The 26,540-nt window shown below is 44.4% G+C and overlaps 1 protein-coding gene across 2 annotated transcripts in view; it reads right to left on the reverse strand.

Annotated features, from left to right (window-relative positions):
- Positions 1-19,051: 19,051 nt before the first annotated feature.
- Positions 19,052-26,540, reverse strand: part of LOC142258643 (tumor necrosis factor alpha-induced protein 2-like) — a 48,497-nt gene continuing 41,008 nt past the window's right edge. For both annotated transcript variants that reach the window (XM_075331279.1, XM_075331280.1), the window contains one exon: positions 19,052-20,812. In XM_075331279.1, the coding sequence (XP_075187394.1) occupies positions 20,650-20,812 (163 nt within the window). In that variant the 3' untranslated portion in view covers positions 19,052-20,649. The remainder of the gene's footprint in view (positions 20,813-26,540) is intronic.

A 26,540-nucleotide genomic window follows, 5' to 3' on the forward strand; every position in this document is an offset into this window, starting at 1 on the left:
ATTAATGGAGGTCAAGATGACACTTCCCAGTATACAGATCACCTGCATGCAGCCTGTGCAGGGAATGCTGAGAGATTTAAGCTCCAAAACCACTAAAATGAAAATCTTGACTATATTACAGAAATAACTCCCAATCAGTACAATAGAGTTGCCCCCCTGAGTGGTCTAAAAAGAGCTTGTCTTGTTGATGTCCCCTTGTTCCATTATATTAAGAGTATACTCACTGTGGATATGTGTCTTGTATCCAGCGTAGGAGAGAATAAGTGTCCTCGTCATTAAGTTCATGTTTTGTAATGGATTCCATGTCTGACACAATACACTTATGATAACACTAGAAGGTGGCCCGATTCTACGCATCGGGTATTCTAGAATTTACGTATTGTGTAGTTAATGTATGATTTTTGCTATATATATATATATATATATATATATATATATAGATGTTGTTGTGTGTAGTTACCAAGTGTTTGTGTAGGGCGCTGTACATGTTCTGGGTGTTGTCTGGGTGTGACAGGGGGTGAGAGCGGTGTTGTATGTGTGTTGCGTGTGTTGCGTTGTTTGTGGAGCGCTGTGTGTCTGTAGCGTTGTGTGTGTGTGTTGCGCGGTTTGTGTGGGTGTGGTGTGTTTTGGGGGGAGGTATGTTTTGTGCAATGTGTGTGTGTTGCGTAGTATGTGCGTATATTTATGTATGCCGCGGTGTTTGTGTGTTGGGTGTTGTGTGTGTGCAGCGTTGTCTGTGTGTGTGGGTGTCTGTGTACGGCGGTGTTTGTGGTTCCCAGTGTGTGTGTGGTGTGTTGTGTGTGTGTGTGTTGGGGGGAGGTGTGCACCTCCCATCGTGCTCCATCCCCCATGCTGCGCACCCCCCATCGTGCTCCATCCGCCATGCTGCGCACTCCCAAACGTGCTCCATCCGCCATGCTGCGCACTCCCAAACGTGCTCCATCCGCCATGCTGCGCACTCCCAAACGTGCTCCATCCGCCATGCTGCGCACTCCCAAACGTGCTCCATCCGCCATGCTGCGCACTCCCAAACATGCTCCATCCGCCATGCTGCGCACTCCCAAACATGCTCCATCCGCCATGCTGCGCACTCCCAAACGTGCTCCATCCGCCATGCTGCGCACTCCCAAACGTGCTCCATCCGCCATGCTGCGCACTCCCAAACGTGCTCCATCCGCCATGCTGCGCACTCCCAAACGTGCTCCATCCGCCATGCTGCGCACTCCCAAACGTGGTCCATCCGCCATGCTGCGCTGTCCCAAACGTGTTCCATCCGCCATGCTGCGCACTCCCAAACGTGCTCCATCCGCCATGCTGCGCACTCCCAAACGTGCTCCATCCGCCATGCTGCGCACTCCCAAACGTGCTCCATCCCCCATGCTGCGCACCCCCCATCGTGCTCCCAGCCTCCCCCAGCATCAGCCTCCCCCTCCCAGCCTCCCCCAGCATCAACCTCCCCCAGCATCAGCCTCTCTCCTCCCAGCCTCCCCCAGCATCAGCCTCCCCCAGCATCAGCCTCTCTCCTCCCAGCCTCCCCCAGCATCAGCCTCCCCCAGCATCAGCCTCTCTCCTCCCAGCCTCCCCCAGCATCAGCCTCCCCCAGCATCAGCCTCTCTCCTCCCAGCCTCCCCCAGCATCAGCCTCCCCCTCCCAGCCTCCCCCAGCATCAGCCTCCCCCAGCAGCAGCCTCTCTCCTCCCAGCCTCCCCCAGCATCAGCCTCTCTCCTTCCAGCCTCCCCCAGCATCAGCCTCCCCCTCCCAGCCTTCCCCAGGATCAGCCTCTCTCCTCCCAGCCTCTCTCCTCCCAGCCTCCCTCCTCCCAGCCTCTCTCAGCATCAGCATTCCCCTCCCAGCCTCCCTCAGCATCAGCCTTCCCCAGCATCAGCCTCTCTCCTCCCAGCCTCCCCCAGCATCAGCCTCTCTCCTTCCAGCCTCCCCCAGCATCAGCCTCCCCCTCCCAGCCTTCCCCAGGATCAGCCTCTCTCCTCCCAGCCTCCCCCTCCCAGCCTCCCTCAGCATCAGCCTTCCCCTCCCAGTCTCCCCCAGCATCAGCCTCCCCCTCCCAGCCTTCCCCAAGATCAGCCTCTCTCCTCCCAGCCTCCTCCAGCACGCCGTGCTCCTCTGCCGACACTCACAGATCCGATCGCATACACTCACACACACCCGATCGCATACACTCACACACACCCAATCGCATACACTCACACACACCCAATCGCATACACTCACACACACCCGATCGCATACACACACACACACCCGATCGCATACACTCACACACACACACACTGACGATATCGCACATCCACGCTCACACTCACAACATCCGGAGATACCACATGCTTCTGGCCATGTGATCCTCCGGCAGGTCCTGGAAGGTCACAACAGCACAGTATCGAGGCCGAGAAGCAAGCGATATCTCCGGATGCTGTGAGTATGTGGATGCGATGTGATGTGTGTGTGAGGTGTGTGTGAGAGTGAGTGTGACCGGTGTACACTGGTAACTATGATACACATCAGGTAACCAAGGGACCTTAGTTACCCGATGTGTATAATGGTTACCAGCGTTCACAGCCTCCGTCAAGATCCCAGCATCGCAAGGTTATGTGTGCGATATCCCAGGATGTTGTGAGTGTGTGGATGTGATGTGTGAGGTGTGTGTGAGAGTGAGTGTGATCTGATGTGTGTGTGTGTACTCACCTGGGAGTCGGAGCTCCGTGTCAGTTGGGCCAGAGCGAGCGTGCATTGCGTGAGGGGGGCGGGGCCTGCAGAGAGCCAGGGCGAGAGGCCAATCCGTGGGGGGGGGGCGGGGCCATGGCGAGCCCAGCAGCCAATCAGCTTTGTGTCACCGTAAGGACACAATTTTGGAGCATGACAGACAGACAGACAGACAGAATAAGGCAATTATATATATAGATTGTGCGTATACATTGCATACGTTGAACTCTGCCGGGTAGTACTTGCTGAGATTCTCGATCACATGGAATAAGCCATTTTTTATTTTTTTTCTCCATGTTTAAAAATTTTTCAGGCAAGTTGTTACTATAGCTGTCTGCTTTACTCATCTGTTCAGACACCGATTCCTCAATCCATTTCATCCATTTCTCCTTCCATTTTCTTGGTGTTTTTCGGTTGTGACCATCTTCTTTATTCTTGAAGATTTTGGAATCTTCTGTTTCTCTCAGTTTTATGGCTTTTACGACCTGAATGAGCAGATTTTTTTGGACCTGAACTAAAGAATATAATATCACTTCAAACATCTCTTTCTCAAGGATCTCGTAAAGAGTGTTGATCTTTGTCTTGTAATCCAAGGGGACATCATCGTAAACCATATTGTCCATGGCAATCAGCAAATTAATGGCATTATGAAATTTTTTTCTTGTCAGTCAGGTGTGGAATAGTCTTGCCTGTTAATAAGAAACACTTCTACTTATTGAAGCATTGGACAGTTAAATGGGTTGTCTTTTAAACAATAGATAGCAACACTCCACAAGATAGGTTTAACAGTTTGATCACAGGGGACCTCCTGACAGCTGGGACACCCACCAATCTTGAGAATGGGGATCCTATAGTCTTTGTGATTGGCGCTGTAGTGAGCATGTGCAGACACCCCCTCCCACCAGTACTTCATTCTATGGGCTGGTGGTCGCACATGCTCACTTCATGGAATTGGTGGGAGGCTCAGCAGCCAGGCCACCAGGTATCCTTAACATAAAAGGAACTTGTCTGCAGTTTCATGCCGCTCATAGTACAGGTAGCATGAAATACAGATAGGCTTCCTCATTACAGAAATCTGTGTTATACTTTAAAAGGCAGCAACAAGAAAAATAGATACAGTAAAACAAAAATTTGTTGATGGGGAAACGTCCATGCAAAGGAGCAGAATCCACTGGTCAGCCTTATCCGGGTTCTCATAGAGTAGACCTATTAATCGAGCTGAGCCTGGCTTGGAGACGCTGGTGTTAGCCACCATGGTGACACTTCTCCATTTACCTGGAGCAACCTGAGACATACTAATATAAGTTTAGTACTTGGCAAGCTACAGGCAAATGTTGTGTTTTAGAGATGTGCGGACCCAGTAAGTTGGGTTCGGCGGGTTCAGCTTTAGACTTTAGATAAAGTTCAGATTGGGACCTGGACTTGACCTGAACCTCTATGAAAGTCACTAATTGGGCAGTTTGGGTCTCTGCCCACATGCATTCAGTCATAAACAGATCAGTTCCGAGGGAGGGTGGGTGGAGTTTTTACGTATTTCTCCTTTTTTTTTTTTGTTTGGTGCACACTACTTCTGACCATGTTGTCGTTACTCCCAGTGCGAGCCAAGCACCTTGCACTGGGCTGAGCATCAAGCGCACCCAAGCACAGCGATGCTCACGAAGTGGTCAGCATGCGTAAGACGCCCAAACTCTGTTGCTTTGTTTTTTTTTGTAAGTCTGTGTTCGTTACAAGCACTAACCCTCTGGTTTACGCCTCTCTTGTTGTGTTCTTCCCAGAGAAGTTTGTTGTTTTTTTTTGTTTTTTTTTAATTATTTCAATGTTGAGTACTTCCAAGGGAATGGGGCCTCTTCCTCCAAAGTCGGTGTTTTGGGACAAATAGTGACATAACGACAGTGTTACGTGGGTTTTCTAAAACATTTTGTTAAGGTTTTAATTGTCGTTGCTGATTTGAGTGAACCCTGCTGTGTGCAAGGCAACTTTATATGGGTTGCCTATATATTTTGTGATGTCTTATGTCCTTAAATGGGTTATTTTTTAATATGATAGTATTATTTGTGTATTATTGGATATGTGTGTAATTTTGTAATAATTGTGGAGACTCTTCCTCAGTGGTATGACTTCCACAGTGAAGTCTAGACCAGAGTTGCCTACTTTGTTTTTGTTTTTTTCTCTGGACAATTTATTAAAAAATATCACAGATAGCCATTATTATTTTTTTTAACGAACATATTGTTAAGCCATAATAAATAAGTTTTATATGTCTACAGCCCATTGTTTTGATGGAAAGATATAATTTGTATTCACTGCAAACTGTAATATGATAATATAGTATAAGTTTCTCCTGGGTTAACAAAAAAATAATCATGGACGCATCATTTTATTTTTTTTTTACAGACAAAACAAAATGCCCTATTTTTACGGACTTTCCAGGAATTTGTGGATGATTGTTAACCCTGATACATCACAGTGGTGGTATGTAGCTTATGTGATTGGAGGTATGTTTATTCCAGTATTCTCTGGTGGTAAGGCTTTGGCAGACAGCCATGTGAGGAAAGGTGGGGGGCGCCACGTTCTTGCATTTTCTGTTTGTGCGAGGGGGGGGGGGGACCTTACACCAAGTTATAGCTTATTCAGAAGTTAGTTTTTCTCATACAAGTGCTATGCGTTTTTCCCAGATAGATTATCAGAACTACAAGTGCTATCGTGTTTACTTTTCTTTTCCTCGGACAGCATGGTTTTTTAAAAAAAGCACAGAGACTTTTTTGATATTGATGCAAGATTTGGATCAAACTCGCCATTGCAGATCTATGAGCCTGCGGAAAATTCGACAGCATTGAATGCCAGCCATTTTTCACATCCTATTTGATAGGAGAAGCAGGAAAAGCCATCATCATTTGTTTTCTTTTTTTTTTTCCCCAGAGAAAAACTGATGAAACTCCTGCAAAACTCATGAACTTAATCAAAAACATTGATGAAACTGAGACCATTTTTTGCGTACAAGAAAAATCGCTGATGTCTCAATGAGCCCTTAGACAATGAGGGGATGAGGGTAAGCTCATCATACAAAGAAGCTTGCTGCTTTGTATGCTTTCGTTGTGAAAATGTAATAAAAAACACTGAAGTTCACTCAACCAGGACTGCTGGGGGCCATGCAACAGCCCATTCACTAGTTGTAGTGCGCCCTACTGTGGATGAAGATTTAAGTGTTGGTATTTTACTAATACCTAAAATACAAGATCAGAGTAAATCAAAGTGGGATAGAAATTATATTTTTTAAAACCACATTATGGAGGTACAGAGGAGACCAAACTAATGACCACACAACATAGATATACGTACACAATTTGTTGAGTTTGTCAGTCAATCGTGCCATATCGCCGAGTACAAATTTTTTCCTCATAGAAGAATATAATCCCTCCATATCTTCTGGGTATTTCCGGCTGCTCACGTTTCTTTTGTTGTTTGGACGTCAACCTACATTTGCTAATAAAAAGTTGGAGATATCAAGGTTAGGAGGATAGGAGGCTAGCTTGCCCAATGGTAGACTGAGGTGGGTTAGACTTGGTACTTTTGAGTACACTTTGATAGTCTTTCATATTAGGGAACCTAGTTTGAGATGGCACCAATCTAGAAAGGATGTGATCTTTTGAGGAGAGGGTTGCTATTGACATGGTGTCTATTGACTACTTCCCAGGTATTGGCATGTATTGTGCACCCGCTGTGTGATAATGAGACATGTCACCTGCCGTTCTTTTTCGAGCCCTCACAGACATCATGTTGGTAGTGTTTCTTGCTAGTGATGAGCGAGGACTACCATACTCTGTACTCTTAACTAGTGATGAGCGGGCACTACCATGTTCGGGTACTCAGTACTTGTAACTAGTGATGAGCGAGCACTACCATGCTCGGGTGCTCTGTACTCGTAACTAGTGATGAGCGGGCACTACCATGCTCGGGTGCTCAGTACTCGTAACTAGTGATGAGCGAGCACTACCATGCTCGGGTGCTCTGTACTCGTAACTAGTGATGAGCGGGCACTACCATGCTCGGGTGCTCGTAACTAATGATCGAGCACTGCTATGCTCTTGTGCTCAGTACTCGTATGAAGCAGTCGGACGCTCGGATGGCCACTACCCAAATATAATGGAAGTCAATGGGGAACTAGAGCATTTTTCCGGAAGATCTTCCAAAAAAATGCTCGAGTTGTCCATTGACTTACATTATACTCGGTATTCGAGTCGAGCCTATCCGTGTGTCTGAATGTTGGGTAGGAGTACCAAGCACCCGAACATGGTAGTGCTCACTCATCACTAATTAGGAGTACCAGGCACCCGATCATGGTAGTGCTTGCTCATCACTAGTTACGAGTACTGAGCACCCGAGCATGGTAGGGCCCGCTCATCACTAGTTACGAGTACAGAGCACCCAAGCATGGTAGTTACGAGTACTGAGCACTCGACCATGGTAGTGCCCGCTCATCACTAGTTACGAGTACTGAGCACCTGAGCATGGTAGTGCTCGCTCATCACTAGTTACGAGTACTGAGCACCTGAGCATGGTAGTGCCCGCTCATCACTAGTTACTAGTACTGAGCACCCGAGCATGGTAGTGCCCGCTCATCACTAGTTACGAGTACAGAGCACCCGAGCATGGTAGTGCCCGCTCATCACTAGTTACGAGTACTGAGCACCCGAGCATGTTAGTGCTCGCTCATCACTAGTTACGAGTACTGAGCACCTAAGCATGGTAGTGCCCGCTCATCACTAGTTACGAGTACTGAGCACCTGAGCATGGTAGTGCCCGCTCATCACTAGTTACGAGTACTGAGCATCCGAGCATGGTAGTGCCCGCTCATCACTACTTCTCGCCTCTCTCAACATAAGGATAAATTAACTCATGCATGGACTGACCAAGTCTAGTGTACCTAGTTCACACATTTCACTACATTTTTAACCCTTTCTTTCAAAGTGCATAAAATGCATACTTTTTGTTGTTTGTATGTTCACACGTGGCATTTTTTTTTTTTAACCACAAAGATGCGTTTTTTTCCCAAAAAAATACACTGCGGCAAAAGCGAATCATTGCTTTTTTACAACATTTTTACCGCGTTTTGCCCAATGCATTTTTTAAGTCAAATCTATTGACTGGAATTGCTCAAAAACGCAGAAAGAATTGACATGCTGCATTCAAAGACTCAGCCAAGATGCAGTAAAAAAAAAAAAAGATACACAGTGTGAACAGCAAAATTGAAATCTCATAGACTTTGCTTGAGGAAGGAAATGCATGCATTTTGGTGCATCTTTGTGACGTCAAAAATGCACCAAAAGCGCAACAAAAGATGCACTGTGTGAACTTAGCCTTATGCATCTACTGAACTCCGTTTCAAGCACAGTTATTCTATCCTTCTGATCACCTACAAGGGGGTTGGAATTCATAACCGAGGTAAGAAAAAAAAAAAAATCACAGTTGCCCCCACCCAATTGTAAGCATCAGATTTCTGACAATTTGTAAATAATCTATTCAAATAAATAGGCTATTTTATTAAATAAAAAAATTACCAGAAAACAAAATTGAAAAATTACTAATTTAATTAAAAAAGGGAAAAAAAATAGAATACACTTAATTTGTTCAAGAAGACGGAGATAAAAATATAACAAAAACTGTACCAAAGGATTGTCCAGACTGAATAAAACAGATGCAGTATTCTAAAAAATGCACCGCACCTGTTTATTATGTGACAGATAAACCCTATTTACTTTAGTAAAGCTGAGCTGCAATGCCACAACCAACCTGCGTGACGTGTGGCGCTGTTTTTATAGGAAAGCAGTCTTGTTCTTCTAATGTTGCACAGCTCTTATAAATAAGTGATTAAAATGCAAAAATAAAACCTGTACATGGTAGGTATTTGTTACTACTCACAATAACAAGTAATTTAGCATGTTAGGAGAGTAGCAGAAAAAATGGTGGAATTAAAAGAAGAAAAAAAAAAAAATAATAATTTTAGATATATATATATATATATATATACTGTGTTTATATGGATGGAAAATTGATGCCATGGACCTTGGAATGTGGTGGCGCATCTGCCTGCAACTCAATCTCCTGGTGTCATCTTGGTCAAACAATATCAATCTCCTCCTATAAAAGCCATAAAAAAATAAAGTAAATAAGCCAGACGCATCCTTACCTTCAAGGGCTGCCCATGAATTTGAAACTAAACTTGATTGCTAAAGTTGGAGCAGCAGGAATAATTCTCCCTCCCTCATGTTTCCTCCCTCTTCAAGCTCTCAGTTAGTTAACACATTATGTACTGTATATGTAGCATAGTGCGGGGCGGCATCCGGGGGCGAGTGTCGTACACCCCGGCACGTTACATGAAGGTGGGGGACCTGGCTGGGTGTGTGGACTTGTGCCCTTGCAGGCCGCATGATGCTGATGCCTTTTGATGGCCAGGACCAGATGTTGTACAACTCAATGAGGGAGACCACCAGTTCTTTAAACAGTTTTTTACTACCACTTGGCGACAACGATGTTCAGTAGATAGCAGGCACATAACTTTTCATATGGTTCTTCATCCACACAGAGCATTTCTATACACGGCCTCTTTGCTTCCCCAACTTCACTTAGTCCTGTTTCCTTCACGAACACCCGAGTTAGCACAGTCCAGTTAATGAAAATTATATCTTCTACCCATGTTTCCGTGTCCTGTCTCTCCCTCAAAAGAATTAATTTGCTAGTATGGCCAAACTGAGCTACTAGCTTGCTGACGCTTTGGAAACTCCCGCACTTCTCCCATTCTCTGCTCCATCCTGGCCCATCACCTCTTTGCGCTGCAAACTCAAGATTCATCTTTGTCACTTGTCCTGCACTTTGGTCAGTTTTCTCTATTGGTATTCTGTCTCATGGTATCTTCACTTCATCTCCGTGCTCTCCAGGGACTCCCATGTCATACTGCTCTGCTGCTAGTCAGACCTTAGGTCCATCACTACTGCACACTGTGCCCTGTCTGTCATCCTAACAGGAAATTGCCACTGACCCTCCCACTCTGGGATAGTCCTAAACATTAACTCCATCTCTCCCTGTTGTCAAGCAATACACACTTCAATATATTAACGCATGTCACAGTTCACATTACACATTACAACAACACTGGTGTCTTAAATGGGAAAAGTAGCAGTATGTCCATCTTCTTGCATATATTTACGGGTGTTTTGCATGATGTCGTGATGTTTGCCCCAGTATAGAAAAAAAATTCCTTCACTTATTTCTTGTAAGTAAAACCTTAAGTACAGGTTATCTCGTATAATCAATCAGTCATGATAAAGAAGTTGTCTGGTATAGAAAATACATTTTCAGATAAACTATAAGGCCCCCTTCACATATCAGTATAAAAACAAGTACATATGATACGGTCCATTTTGACTATCCTTGATAATTTTAATCAGTCATCCGTGTGCCATCTGTGTTAGATCCAGTATGGATATAGAAAATGAAATTATAAAGCTTCTCCTATAATTTAATGTTAAACACGAGGGAGCCGGTGGAGGGAAATGTTCAGTTTTGGAGCTGCCCCGTCATCTGATAGCGGCTGCGGCCGGTTACTGCACATCCGCCACCTAACAGTTTGAATGGGAGGCGGATGTGCAGTAACTGGCCACGGCCACTATCAGAAGACAGAGCATCTCTAGAACTGAGGATTTCGAACTGCCTGCTCCTGCCACTGGCGCTGAGAAGAACTGATTGGTAGGGGTGCGGGGTGTTAAAAACAGACAATCAAACATTGATGACCTAAAAGGTGCTTTACACGAAACGACGGATCGTGCGATGCATCGTCGGGATCACGTTTTTCGTGACGCACATCCGGCATCATACACGATGTCGTCTCGTGTGAAACCTCTGAGCGACGCAGTATCGCTCACAAATCGTGAGTCGTGTACTCGTCGCTCAGTTTCATAATATCGTTTATTTTTACTTGTGCCGGTTGTTCATCGTTCCCGTGGCAGCACACGTCACTCCGTGTGACACCACGGGAGCGATGAACTCTGCTTACCTGCGTCCCGCAGCTCCCACCGGCTATGCGGAAGGAAGGAGGTGGGCGGGATGTTTATATCCCGCTCATCTCCGCCCCTCCGCTTCTATTGGCCGGCGGCTGTGTGACGTCGCTGTGACGCCAAACGTCCCTCCCCATTCAGGAAGTGGACGTTTGCCGCCCACAGCGAGGTCGCTCAGCAGGTAAGTACGTGTGACGGGGGTTTCACGACTTTGTGCGACACGGGCGGCAATTTGCCCATGACGCACAAACGACGGGGGTGGGTACAATCGATTGTAAAATCGCACAATCGGTCGTCCTGTGTAAAGCAGGCTTAAGGTAAGGCCATCAATGTAAAAGTAGCGGACAACCTCTTTTAATGGAACCTGTCATTAAATTAATACAAAACAGGATTGTTCAGAGGAGACTATCCCTTTCAAATAGAAAAAATTATTCACCTAAAAAAAGATTGATAAAAACATAAGATACCATTAGAATGGAGGCCAAAGTGACTCCATACACCTCAATATACTGAATAGCTCCTACACAGTGTTTACTCTTCTTGCTTGCAAAGAGCCTCTTCAGAGAGGAAGACGACTTGATCTCTGGTGCCACCTATTGGATGTATCAATGCTAAAAGTCAATATCGACCCTTTAACGAGCCTTTCCACATGATCTTGGATAAAAGCCAAACCAGGATCTCCACTTGCAGACACGTGTTTCGGGGTTTTGCCCTCTCATCAGTGCCAAGCAATAGATCTGATTTGGCTGGGTGAGAGGCCTCTGACTGGGTTCTAATGGGTAACGTCTCCCCTTTTGCAGAGTGCTAAGTTGAGTTGTCGACAGTACTGTCTAAATACGATCCCTGCCTAAAGAGGTTGAGGATAGAGAAAAGGGTTTTCTTTCTTTTTTTGTGGGGATGGGGGTGAGCATTGTTTTTGTACCTTGGGCCGTCCAGTATTTTAGTATTCACTTGCAATTTCACATGCTGCCTATGTACATGTGGGGGCACTGTTTGCAAAAGAAAAGCACAGTATTGCAGTAATACAGTCCTTGAGGCACTAGAGTCACACTGAGTAGAAGTTGACTGATTTAGTAAAAAGACTGCAAAAAAATCCCCTTGTGAAGAATTTGTGTATATAATGACATTTCCAGTAAACTTGCAAAGGTACGCAGAAGGCAGGAATTCCCCTTTCAGTTTCTCGTCACCTTCAATAACTGTTGAACTATAAACCTTCTGCCTCATGTTGGCCAAACACGCACATTTAATTTAACAGGGAAAAGGAGATAAGTGACTGCCAGATCTCTGATTTCTCCGGTCTTCCTGGAGAGGAATGGATTTGACACAAGCAAGGTCCATTCTATGTGACTGGACAAGTAAAGAAAGCAATGACATACCGTAACTCATGACTATGAAAGTGAACAAATAAGATAAGACATGCTTTCAAAGAACAGCTCCGACGTGCCTGATCTGTGATTTTCTTCATATTATAGAGCATAAGAAACCAAGTAGATTGATGTATAGTTTTGTGGGTATAAATTTCTGTAGTTTCTATGATCAATAGTCCAGGGGGCGGTCCTACTTAGAGACTGACAGCTATCTTTGTATGCGTATAAAGACCTTAGTTTTTGGGCAATAAAAGGTATGCTGAATCTTTACCCAAAACATTATATTAACCAATCTCAGCAGCCCTTCTCTAAACAAGCTGCATTCATTGTTCATATCTTTGCAGCCTGCAGTCACCACTAGAGGGAGCTCAATGCATACAGAGTTCAATGCATAACAGTATGCAATCAGCTCCAAAGCTCCCTCTAGTGGTGGCTGAGGGTAGTCAAACACATTTTATATTTAATTTGGAGCCATGTATCAAAGGAAAAGGGCAATACAACTTTATATAAAGATATTAAGAAATGTATAACTATAAGGCCGGAGTCACACTTGCAATTGATTCACTTGTGACTCGCACGAGTCTCACATCGTATCACCCTGCACAGCCTGATACTGTCTGGACAGGAGCGTCTCGGCTGCATAGAAATACATGGAGCTGACACGCTCCTGTCCAGAGAGCAGCTGCCATGTCAGGTAATGCGATGCAAGACTCGCACGATTCACACATGAGTCAATCGTAAGTGTGACTCTGGTCTAAAACTGTGTCAGTTTGCAGAATTCTTAATTGGAAATACAATGGTTACACCAAGTTTTGAACAAACTTTGCTGACTGTGGCAGCATCGGTCTCTTTTTACATTGGTCGGAGTATTAGAATCTGCAATGGTGTGTCTGTGATCAACACAGGCAGACTTGGACGTCAACCTGCTGTGGCTAAGTCATAGGCAGGGTATCAAGAGTTAATCTCTGCTTGTCTGCTTCTGAGGCTCCTTTGATCACATATTGTGGGAAAGCCAATCACATCTGCACCCGACCTATTTATGCTGGATGAAATCTTCTACCCATGCCAGCTATGAGTTATTCTGTGTTGATCTGTGAGCTTTTGTGTCCAAGTCATTCTGGTAAAAGTGTTGCTTTTTGCTTGGAGCGGTTGCAGAGTTTACCCCTGTTGTCTTGTTGCTTCCTTCCTGCTCTTGTTCTCCTCCTAATCCCTTATTGTCTTATACCTGACTGTGTGTGTGTACTGAGTGACAGAGTTTTGGTTTCCCCTGTCTGACTATTTCCGTCGGTTTCATCTCACTCCTGTCCTGTCACTCCCTGGGGGAGGATTAGTCAGATCTGGACTGGTCAGGAGTAGGGCCAGGAAGGAGACTCAGACCTCTCCACCATTAGGAGTATCCCTTAGGTTAGGGATCGCTTAGGACCCCTTAGCTTGACGGTTAGCATAGGAGCCCCGGTTTCCTGTTATCCCATAGTCACCGTGACAACAATATATATTTTTATGGGCCCTCTCTGCATTGAAAGATGTAGTAGGCAATGCTTTCCTTCACAGTGGATAAAAAGGCATGGTGTGTTCTAAAATAAAAATTTAATTAGGGATCAATGGTTCACACAAATACAAGAAACATCCTACTTTAGACTGTTTTGTGGACCAAATTCACCTATCCAAGCGAATAAAAAAAAAAAGTCAGCATGTAGAAGTCATCAGTGTTACATCTACTGCTCTCCAAGAAGCTTGGAGGTGTAAAGATGGATGTAAAATGGATTCCGTACACTGATGAAAAAACGTCTGGTTTTTGCTGGTGTGACAAATCATGACTTTTGGATTTATTCCTAGTGGACCTTTCTGCTGCAGAAAATCTTTTGCGAAATCTGCAGCTACAAAAAAAAACAAACTTCCCAGGTTTCTACAAGTTTCAGGTGACATTCATAGTGATAAATGCTGCAAAAATTGAAATGTGGATTTCAAATGAGAATTTTGCTGAGACGTGTGGATGAGATTTTGTGAAGCCTATTGGTTTTGAAATACACAGCAGGGGGTGGAAAATCCTTGGTTATGGCAGGGGAAAATGTAGTGTTTACGGATAGAAACTACCGCAATGTGAGTATTGACCTTTCATTTCTTTTGTTATGTATGAAGCCTTTCATTCTTGGCTTATTTCCTGCTGATAACATTGTCTGAAACTATAACGCTTATCCGTTATAACGGTCACATTTTTTTTATATGCCGCTACATTTGTCTCTAATCTGTTACATCAGCAATAACATTCCATGGACAGGAGTGATGAAAAGTAGCCTTCAGTTCACAAAGCAGGTAATGTACTTTCAGGGAAACTGAAAGAAAACATTCTAATTGCGGAATTTGGCCCATTCCTCCAATCTAAAGGCCCCTTTACACACTGAGACTTTCTAGCGATCCCACCAGCAATCCCAACCTGGCCGGGATCGCTACAAAGTCTCTGGTGAGCTGTCAAACAGGCAGACCTGACCTGGCCAATGACGCAACAGCGATCCGGACCTGCAGAACGACCTAGCTAGTCATTGGGGACGTTGTAAAGCAGCTTTTTGAAAGGGAAGTCGCTAACGAAGTCGCTGCAAAGTCCCCTTTACACACTGAGACTTTCTAGCGATCATGCTGCACAGCGGGAAACAAAGGACCAAAGAATGGTCCTGAACGATTTGTAGCGATCAGCAACCTCACAGCAGGGGCCAGGTCGCTGATGTGTTTCACACACTGCAATGTCGCTGGGGAGGTCGCTATTACGTCACAAAACCGGTGACGTTACAGCGATGTCGTTTGCGATGTTGCAGTGTGTAAAGCCACCTTAAGAGCCTGTGGTTTCCCTTCTCTGTTACTTGATCTTGTGGAAGCTCTAATGGTGCAACCAATTTGTCACTTACTAACTGGGAGCAGAGTTTTATGTTTATAAGTGTCAGATGTTCTATTGGATTTAGTGCCAAAATCCTACAGTTTGCGGCCCACGTTCTGCCACCTCATTTACGTTTATTGGAAATTTTCCAAGCGTATTTTTGGTCTCGATGCAGAAATAAATTTACTGCAGAATTAAGTGGCTTGTTATTTATTTTAGTGGATTCCGCGTCAACGAGCAGAAGATTAGCAATATTAAAGCATCATAAGGCTAAAGTCTTGGACGGATCCGTGACAGTGCAAATCCGAAGGTAAACTATGGAGAATACCAATTGGGTTTTAATCTGACCTGTGAATACAGCCTAAATCCCCTTTCTGTGGTCAGAGTACGCACCGCGGGTGTACTGAACATCAGAGGCTTATGGGTCTTGTGGGGATTCGCTCAGGTAGGCATAGGCAGGGACACAGGAAACAGTCTTTTTAATAAAATCCAGCAATTTATTAAAACTGTAATGTAAACTGCAAAGAAACATAGCCAAGCCTCTCCTGGCTTAAAGCAAAATAAACTCCGCATATACCGTGGGCTTCCAGTCCGTTTAAAAGTCCATAGTGGAGGTATGGCAGCCTCCACACACTGGCTCCTGCCAGTGTATTCACCTCCAGCAGAGGTTCATCCCTGCAGCCACAGCACTCTCCAGCCAGGCTGCAGTCTTTTACCAGTCCTCACCTAGACTGACCTCCAAAAGTCTCTCTCCAGTCTTCACCCAGACTGAGACCTCCAGCACACTATATCCCCTTTTGCAAATAGCAGACTCCATTATACCTGACATGTGACCTGTCAGCCACATATCAAACACACCCATGGGTGGGGGTATGTAGATGGCCAGACCAACCTATCTTTCTACCCACTTGTGAGCCTTACCCTTCTGAATACTGAAGCAACAAAAATTGTGGCACTACAAGTGCCAGCATTCCCGAGACTCACATTACTTGTGTGGTATATACCTCCCGTTAATGACATAACCGGTTGCCTTCTCACAGGCTGTTTAGTTAAGGTGTGGAGACCAAATGACGCACCCCAGGGCTTTGGGGTACTCTGTCCCGGGCTGTAGATTACTGGGACAGTTCACTTGGGAGCCGTTGCCCAGTTCCGTGGCCCTGAGTGTCGCTTAAAAGGGGTTTTGTACAACGGGAAAATAAAAATGAAGAGTTTTTCGTGACGCCACTTGCGGTATGCAGCTATATGGGGAAGGCCGCCGCTGCAAAGTCTCTCACTGCTGGGGCTGGTGGTATTGGGCAGCATAGGTGTGATGGCTTTCCGCAAGTAGAGCTAGGCCCCAGGGGAGGATGATAGTGGTTGTAGTATCTAAGTGCATACGTGTAGGAAGAATTCAGACAACACAGGGGCTGCGGTTTAACTTGTGCTTTACTCACTGGTTTGGAGTTGCTGCTACCCGGTCTGTGCTGGTCTTTACCAATCCGGTAATCCCTTTGTTCCAGTGCCGGTGTAGTGAGCTGGTGAGCTTTACCGCCATGCACCCATCTGTAATTGGTGGGTTCCCGTGGCTTGGAGCGTTTTCGGAAGTCCCCTCCTGTTGTCTCCGTCCTGGCCCGTAGAGCAGGCAGATTGAACTTCTCTTGGGTCGGACCTCTGTCCCTGTTCCCAGGTTCCCTTTCTGCTGCTGTGCCCCGGACACTAATGTCGGCAAGGTCCTTGATGGTCCCATCACCGGGCAGATTGTTATCAGGTGAGCCTAAAGCGCCTTCCTGAACTAGGGCTCTGTACCCCGTCGGTGCTCGGTCCAGTGAGTACTTCACCGTACTCTCCCTGGCAACCGTACTCCTTTTTACTCAGTAGTCACGTTACACTTTCCTGTCAGCACATCAACTTCTGACTGACTTTCTGTCTGTTCACGTTCTATCTGACAAGATGTCCGTTGTCCGTCCACATCACTGACTGGCCCCTCCTCTTCCCAGGTCTCTGACTACTAGATTGGATGAGTCCCAACCAATAGGTGATCACCCGTCAGGTCCATCTCTAGCCTGTCACCCAGTCTGGGGAAAAGGGCGTGGGTTTGTGTGTATGTTGTGTTAATTACCAGCACTGGTCTTCCAGGGATCCGGGTTTAGATGTAGTACCCTGTGGCACCTGACACTCTGGGGCGCCACACAAACATGGATCATGGTACACAGCTAAATAGCATTCACACAAGAATTTCTGTTTTTATATTCAGATCGTTTTTCGCCTATGAAATTATTTTATTTATTTTTTTTCAAATGTGAAGAAGGGAAATCATCTAAACTTTTTTTTTTCTTTTCCACTGACACTTAGCAATGCATCAGCTAAAGATGGATTGGAAACTGATGTATTATGGACACATTCCATTTTTGACAGATCCCCATAGTTGGTTGCGAAAACGGAAGAAAATAGGATATGCACCGATCTATTTAAGAAAAATTGACGTGTCAGTGGTTTAAATGAACGATTTGCATCAGGAAAGAGATGAGAAAAACAGATGTGTGAATGCAGCCTGACGGACCCTTCCATCCTTCACTGTTAATTTCTCTTCCCCTTCCACTTATACACATAGTCCCTTGAGTATTCACCAATGCCCCTGAAAAATGTCAGAAAGGGACATGGCAATGATTTAGATGCATTGGTCAGTACCAAGGACTATTAAAGGCACGTATGGTACAAATCAAAAATCGAGACGAGCAAAGCAGGAGTTATATCAGGGTGTAGCAAATCAGGATGTAGTGCCTATAGCGGCAGACCATGTAGTTACTATGGGGCCCGTGAGCTGGGGGGCCGGTGCCAGGGTTTTTCCTCTAAAGTTCTTACTGTGAACACCCAGTGCAAACTTCAAACAGGATAGGTCTGTGCAGGGAGTAGTGAGGAGGAGAATCATTTTGACTTTAGCCTGGGAGAGTGCAGCCAATAAAAGTGGTCAGGTGTAATATCTCCTATTGTGCTCGGCGAATCCTGTGCCATCAGATTTATTACCTGCTACTGTAATCCTGCCTCTGCAGATAATTAAAATAAAGTGAAAGCTGCACACCAAATTTAGAGAAATATAAATAAGCATAACTGCTGTATGATACATAAAGATATGAAAAATACAATTCGCCATGTGAAAAATTGGAAAAATTGAAAATGTGACATTGCATGACTGCTGAGGATTATTTGAAAAAAATAAATAAATATTTAGCTAATGTATTGATCAATTCATTACTGCCCCATAACCACTTCTCGGTAATCTTTTATTTATCGGGTCCTTAACTAAATGTTACCGCTATGTGCGGTTGAAACCTGCTTGTGTATGGGAAGCCAGGGACCTGGCTATACAGGAAATTGAATAAACATGGCCGAAGAGCGGGACTGGGTTCTCAGACAGAAAAAAAAACCTGCATAACAATCAAAAAGACTGCTGGAACACCATTGCGAATGTGAACAGGGTGCTAGTTAAAAATACACAATCTATATGTAGTGAAAGCTGCACAACAAATTCAGAGAAATATTTATAAGCATAACTGCTCTATAATACATAAAGAAATGAAAAACACAATTAACCATATGAAAAATTGAAAATGTGACATTGCATGACTGCTGAGGATTATTTGAGAAAAAGAGATATTTAGCTAATGTATTTAGATCAATTCATTACTGCCCCATAACCAACTTCATGGTAATCTCTTATTTATCAGGCAGTAATGAATTAATCAATACATTAGATAAATATTTTTTTTTCAAATAATCCTTAACAGTTATGCAATGTCACATTTTAAATTTTTCCAATTTTTCATATGGCTAATTGTATTTTTCATATCTTTACGTATCATATAGCAGTTATGCTTATTCATATTTCTCTGAATTTGGTGTGCATCTTTCACTTTATATAAATTGTGCATTTTTTAGCTAGCACCCTGTTCACATTTGCAATTGTGTTCCAGCAGTCTTTTTTGATTGTTCTGCAGATAATTAGGCTGATAAACACACTCCCAGGAAGTGTGAGCTTAAAATAACCACATTAGCCAGTGCATCAGGACTACTAAATCTTTTTTTTTAATTTTTTTTTTGTAGCTAGGAAAAAATTCCAACAAATTTTACATAATTTAAAGTACAACCTAATTTACACAGTTGGTCATTTTGTGACAACCATTTTTCATTACTAATAAACTATGAGTAAGTAATTCCCAGGTATAACATATAACAAAATATTTATTAAGAATTGAAAAACAGAATTGTACATGCTATAAAAGAATAATTATCAAATCTTAACAAATGTAAATAGAAATAATACAAACCGTACATAGGCAATATTAATAATGAGGATGTGAGAGATGGATCAATATATATGTTTATAGAATATATAAAAAGTGGGATATCCGTAAGTAAATAGGACTAAGGCTAGGTACCCACTTTGTGTTTTCCTACTTGCAGTTCAGAACGCACGTTTTGGGCTTAATTGATTTGACTAAAGTTGCCTTTTTCAGAAATTTAGCGCTGAAAACGCATGCGTATTTACCGCGTTTTTGATGCGTTTTCTGCGCTTTTTACCTGTTTTTCCACCTGCGTTTTGATAATGCGTTTTGAACATCATGACACTGCTAAATAAAGTTTAAATAGTCAAACGCAATGAAAAAAATTGGAAAAAAAGGTATCAAATCTATATTTTTGTGAAAAATAATGAAAATAGATTAATTTAATGAAATTATAGCGGTAATATGACATTTAATGGAAAAATTGCATTAACTTATTAAAATTCTTATTTTTAATTGTTGGACTAGAGTGTGTGTGTGTGTGTGTGTGTGTGTGTAAAGGGACATATGAAATCATTATTTTGAAGTCCAAAACGCATGTTTTCTGCACTGGAAAAGCAGGTAGAACACAGGAATTTGCTGGAATCTTGGTTTTTGCTTTTTCTCATAGACTTCAATGTTAGCAAAACGCACCCAAAATGGCAAAAACAATTGACATGTTACGTCTTTGAACGCATGGTTTTTGCCACAAAATATGCAAATTAAACGTAGCGTTTTAAAACGCAAAGTGGGGTCAGAAATTTCACAATTTCCTTAGGATAACATGGAAAAACAAAACACAAGCCATTTGGCCATAAAACGCTGCAGCTCAAAACGCTGCAGAAATGCAGGTTCAAAACGCAAAGTGGTGCCCTAGCCTTACTGTTTAGGAGAAACAGGGTTTACACCAGCATATAAAAAAATTGTCAATCAGAAAAGTCAGAAGATATTTTACCCATTTTTATAACCTGTGTACAATCTGTTTCTATACAGCAGCATTTATTAAACGTTTACAAGATAAAATAGTTTCCTATGTTAAAGAATTACAATTTATCTGTGAAAAAAATCAAATGCTTTATGGTTACACTGTACATGGGCAGCTTTCTGCCTATCAGTGGTGGAGGCCAGGTTACACAGAGCAGTTGACTAGGAGCCACAAGGAAGTTAGTCTCCTAGTGATAATATCCTGCTGATAAAACATAGCAAAACAGCCCAGTAAGTGACACATTGCTGGAATCAGGGTCTTAGCCCCTACATCATGCTACTCTGAGATTACATAGCAAAAACCTGTTGACCGATTCCCTTTTAATGTGCTTTGATGTAAATAGATTGGAAAAAATGCTTCACTAAAGTATTAGACAATGACATGGTCTACATGGGATAAATATGAATAGCCGTCTGCCTGGGGGATCTTCCTGTTTGATGGCGTCAAACATCGTCACTGCTGACATCCTCTCAAAATTTGTCAGGTTAATTTTGATGCATAAAAAGGACTTTACATGTCGCCTCCTATAAAAATAAAAGTGAAATTAATATGCAATTTATACAAGGAGGAGGTTGGTTAGCACTAGAGATGAGCGAACCGGTCCCGGTTCGGCTCGAGGCCGGTTCGCCGAACGGGGGTCCCGTTCGAGTTCGGCTCGTCGAACGTTCGACGAACCGAACTCGAACGTATAGGCTATAATGGGAGGCAATCACAAACACATAAAAATGCATTATAAATGTACACAAACAGTTAATAAACATTGCCATAACACTTACCGGTCCCCGCGATCCCTTCTGCACTCTGTCTCCTGCCGCTATTCCATCCGATGATTGCTTAATCCTCCCGGTGACCTGCACTGCCAGCAGAGATGCAGGACCTATCGTGACGTCAAAATAGCCATGTGACCAGTCACGTGGCTATTATCTCATTGGCTACAGACTGGTCACATGACTATGACACGTCATGTAGGACCTGCGAGTGCATCTCTCCGGTACACGGTGCACATATGTGTATCGCCGTGTACCGGCGACATGCTCTAGCACACGGTCGACTCCCCGTTCCGTTAGGGACCGGCTGACACAGCCGGTCATTAACGGAGATCACCCTTGCCATAGCAACGCAGTTAGCGGTGACGTCACCGCTAACCGCGGCTCCGAGAGCACCGTTGCTATGGTAACGCGTCTGTCAGCGTTACCGCTGTTACCGCTGACAGCCAGCACTGATCACTCACGGAGTGAAGGCTACACGCTGCTTCCCGATTGTAGTGAGGATTGTAGTGAGGATGAGGTTCCCCAGCCCCAAGTGATGAGCTGGTGAATCTCATCCTTCCTCACTACAATCGTCACTACTACTACACTAGTGAGGATTGTAGTGAGGATGAGATGCCCCAGCCCCAAGTGATGAGCTGGTGAACCTCATCCTCACTACAATCGTCACTACTACTACACTAGAAAGAAAGAAGACAGAAGAGCAGGATCGTGGAGGGCTGACAGGGGGTAATAAAGATGGAGTCTCTAATGTGTCTGTGTATTTATTTCTATTAAAGTATTTTTTCTCTGTGTGGTGTCTTTTTTTTAACCCTTTATTGGAGATTCTTAATGGCCGGGTCAAACGTGCCTGACATTAAGAATCTCTGGCTTAATACTGGCTAGTAAAACAGCCAGTATTAACTCATGATTACCCAACAAGCCACCCGGCTCCAGGGCTGTTGGAAGAGTTGGATACAGCGCCAGATGATGGCGCTTCTATGAGAGCGCCATTTTCTGGGGCGGCTGCGGACTGCAATTCGCAGCAGAGGCGCCCAGAAACCTCGGGCTAACCTGTGCTGCGGATTCCAATCCCCAGCTGCCTAGTTGTACCCGGCTGGACACAAAAATGGGGCGAAGCCCACGTCATTTGTTTTTTAATTATTTCATGAAATAAGTGAAATAATTAAAAAAAACGGGCTTCCCTATATTTTTGGTTCCCAGCCGGGTACAAATAGGCAACTGGGGGTTGGAGGCAGCCCGTGGCTGCCTGCTGTACCTGGCTAGCATACAAAAATATGGCGAAGCCCACGTCATTTTTTTGGTGGGCAAAAAAATTCTGCATACAGTCCTGGATGGAGTATGCTGAGCCTTGTAGTTCTGCAGCTGCTGTCTGCTCTTCTCCATACAGATAGACAGCAGCTGCAGAACTACAAGGCTCAGCATACTCCATCCAGGACTGTATGCAGAAGTTTTTTGCCCCCTGAAAAAATTATGTGGGCTTCGCCATATTTTTGTATGCTAGCCAGGTACAGCAGGCAGGTACGGCTGCCCCCAACCCCCAGTTGCCTATTTGTACCCGGCTGGGAACCAAAAATAAAGGGAAGACCTTTTTTTATTATTTCATGAATTTCATGAAATAATTAGAAAACAAATGACGTAGGCTTCGCCCCATTTTTGTGTCCAGCCAGGTACAACTAGGCAGCTGGGGATTGGAATCCGCAGCACAGGTTGGCCTGAGCTTTCTGGGCCCCACTGCTGCGAATTGCAGTCTGCAGCCGCCTCAGAAAATGGCATTTTCATAGAAGCGCCATATTCTGGCGCTGTATCCAACTCTTCCAGCACCTGCCTGCTATACCTGGCTAGCATACAAAAATATGGCGAAGCGCACGTCCTTTTTTTGTAGTTTTTTGGCAAAAAAAATAAAAAATGCTTCCCTGGATTTTCCATTGCCAGTGAAGGTAACACCAAGCAGTGGGGGTTAGCAGCCAGTAGCTGCTTGGATTACCCTTAGCTAGCAATACAAAAAATGCAGCGGGAGCCTATATATATTTTTTTTAATTATTTATTTAAATAACTAAAAATAAAATGGGCTTCCCTGTATTTTGATTGCTGGACATCACAGTGCTGTAAAAATAAATCTTTAAAAAAAATGACGTAGCGCTCCGCGGTATTTTTGATTCTCAGCGCAGATAAAGCAGACAGCTATGGGTTGCCACCCCCATCTGCCTGCCGTTACCTTGGTTGGCAATCAAAATACAGGGAAGCCCATTAATTTTTTCTATTTAAAAAATAGTTAAAAAAAAAATGACGTTGGGTCCCCCCATTTTTGATAGCCAGCTAGGGTAAAGCAGACGGCTGTAGCCTGAAAACCACAGCTGGCAGCTTTACCGTGGTTGGGGATCCAATGTGGAGGTCCCCTCAGGCTCTTTTTTATAATTATTGTATAAATATTAATAATTACACAATAAAAGTAGGGTCCCCTCCAAATTGGATCACCAGCCAAGGTAAAGCGGACAGCTGTGGTCTGGTATTCTCAGGGTGGGAAGGTCCATAGTTATTGGGCCTTCACAGCCTAAAAATAGCAGGCCGCAGGCACCCCAGACGTGGCGCATCCACTAGATGCGCCAATCCTGGCGCTTCACCCCAGCTCATCCCGTGCCCTGGTGCAGTGGCAAACGGGGTAATAAATCGGGTTGATACTAGCTGTAAAGTAACCTGAGATCAAGCCCAGCAGTTTGTGATGTCATGGCGTCTATTAGATACTCAACATCATAAACTGTCAGTACTAACAAAAAAAAAAAAAAAAATCGACAAAAGAAATTTATTTGAAAAAACAGTCCCCAAAACATTTCCTCTTTCACCAATTTATTGTAAGAAAAAAAATAAAGGGGTCCCACGACGACTCTGGACCGTCTAGAATATGGGGGGGGAGACACTCAGGGAACGTATCCCCCATTTTCTAGGAGTGCGGACCCTTCATGTGAGGAGTGTGGGTGCAATGAATCTGCACTCACTCTTCTCGGGTCCACAGCAGCAGAGTCCATGTCGTAATGGTTGCTACCAAAGCTGCAATGCCCTGCTCATGAGGTAAGGGCATGCCTAATCAGGAGAACTACTGTAGAGGAAGCTCTGCTCACTGGTATATAGGTGCTCAGAGGTAATAATAGATAAAATTAGTGAGTTAACTCGGCACGCTAAATCTCCCAGACTAAGTCAGTAAGTCACAACGGATAGTAATGCAAAATCACTCTTTATTGGTCCGTATTAAGAAAAAAAAATTTTTCATAAGCATATATGTTTTTGTCCAAAACAAGTTACAAATGACGTTTCGGCCTGAGCCTTCGTCAGATTGGACTTATCTGCATGTAATTATGAAAAATGACAATAATCAGTATCACATAAGAGTGAGAGAACAATAACATAAACTCGAACAATGTAGAGGTACAATTGGGATGCAGCAAAAAAATTGCAACACAGCAAGAAATGAAACACATGATACAAATGTCATAATACAGTACAAAAACAATATAGTAATGACAAATATGGGGTCAGAGTAGACTTAGACAGCTCTGGTACGAAAGAGATGTCAATCATAAAGTAACATGTGCAGTAGGTGTAGAGCTACAGTGTGCATGGCAGAGCTAATGGGTAGACCGACCATAGAAAAAGAACGGAGAAAAAGTGGAGAAAAAAGTGGAGAAAAAAGTGGAGAAAAAAGTGGAGAAAAAGTGGAGAAAAAGTGGAGAAAAAGTGGAGAAAAAGTGGAGAAAAAGTGGAGAAAAAGTGGAGCACCCTTTGGTGCCTTTCATGTGGCACTAAGGGGTGCTTAGCTTTGTATTTAGCCAAAAAAATGAAAAAAAAAATGACGTAGGGTTCCCCCTAGTTTTGTAGCCAGCTAGGGTAAAGCAGACGGCTGCAGCCTGCAGACCACAGCTGGCAACCTCACCTTGGCTGGTAATCCAAAACTGAGGGCACCCCACACTGTTATTTTAAATTAAATAAATAATTTAAAAAAAAAAACGTAGGGGTCCCCCAAAATTGGATCACCAGCCAAGGTAAAGCAGACAGCTGGGGCCTGATATTCTCAGACTAGGGAGGTCCATGGTTATTGGACTCTCCCCAGCCTAAAAATAGCAGGCCGCAGCCGCCCCAGAAGTGGCGCATACATTAGATGCGCCAATCCTGGTGCTTCGCCCCAGCTCATCCCGCGCCCTGGTGCGGTGGCAAACGGGGTAATATATAGGGTTAATACCAGATGTGTAAGTCACCTGGCATCAAGCCCTGGGGTTGGTGAGGTCAGGCGTCTATCAGATACCTGACATCACCAACCCAGTCAGTAATAAAAAAAAATAGACGACAAACACATTTTTATTTGAAAAAACACTCCCCAAAACATTCCCTCTTTAACCAATTTATTAGAATGAAAAACAAATCCAGGTCTGGTGTAATCCAAGGGGTTGCCATGACGATCCACACTGTCCCAGTCAATGAAGAGCAGGATGTTCCCCATTGGCTGGGAGAGCAGTGCAGTGACCTGAGCTAACATCAATGGGTCAGCCCAGGTCACTGCAGGGGATGACAAGTGCTGCTGTCAGCGAGGTACATTACCTGCGCTGATCTCCAGCACTGCCGACAGCCCCTGTCACTGAGCTCAATGACCGGCTTCACACCAAGTATCGCGAGAGGTCCGTGACGTCACCGCTAGTCAGTCTCGGGTCGGAAGCGAGAGGTGATGTGACAAGCGGCGGCCATGGAGGACAGTGACAGCGCTGAGGTCGGGATGGCGAGACTTCATCACCGCAGGTAAGCCGAGCGGGGGGGTGGGGGGGTGGGTGTGTGTGTGTATGTATGTGTGTGTGTGTGTGTGTGTATGTGTACATGCCGCGGGCAGGAGGGGGCGGAGCGAGCTGAGCGGGGAAGTGTGGGCTTCCTGCACGTAACTAAGATAAACATCGGGTTACTAACCAAAGCGCTTTGCTTGGATACCCGATGTTTCTCTTGGTTACCAGCTTCTGGCAGGCTGCCAGCGATGGCTCCTGCACACTGTAGCTGTAAAAAGCCCTGCTTTTTGCTGCTAGAACCGTTCTCGAACATATCTAGAACCATCGAGCTTTTGCAAAAAGCTCGAGTTCTAGTTCGATCTCGAACAGCCCCCAAAATCACTCGAGCCCCGAACTGGAGAACCTCGAACCACGAACCGCGCTCAACTCTAGTTAGCACCATCCATGCTGTATGGGGGCTGTCATGCGGATGTATAGAAGTGACCCCCATCTGTTGTTACATTGCCCGTGTGCATGTACCGTGGAGCCGCGCCCTGAGGGACAGGGCAGGAGTGTTAGTCAGGCATGGAAGGCAAAGGTTTCTTACCACAAGGCCTCCTTCACACATCCATATTTCTTGTACGTGTGCCATTTTTATTTCACGGATACCACTGATTGCATACACGGTAAACTTACACAGACAGGAAAAGCAGACCATCTCCCACATACGTGTTTTACACACA

This window comes from Anomaloglossus baeobatrachus, chromosome 12 (genome assembly GCF_048569485.1).
Source record: "Anomaloglossus baeobatrachus isolate aAnoBae1 chromosome 12, aAnoBae1.hap1, whole genome shotgun sequence".
In the NCBI taxonomy this organism is placed as follows: Eukaryota; Metazoa; Chordata; class Amphibia; order Anura; family Aromobatidae; genus Anomaloglossus; species Anomaloglossus baeobatrachus.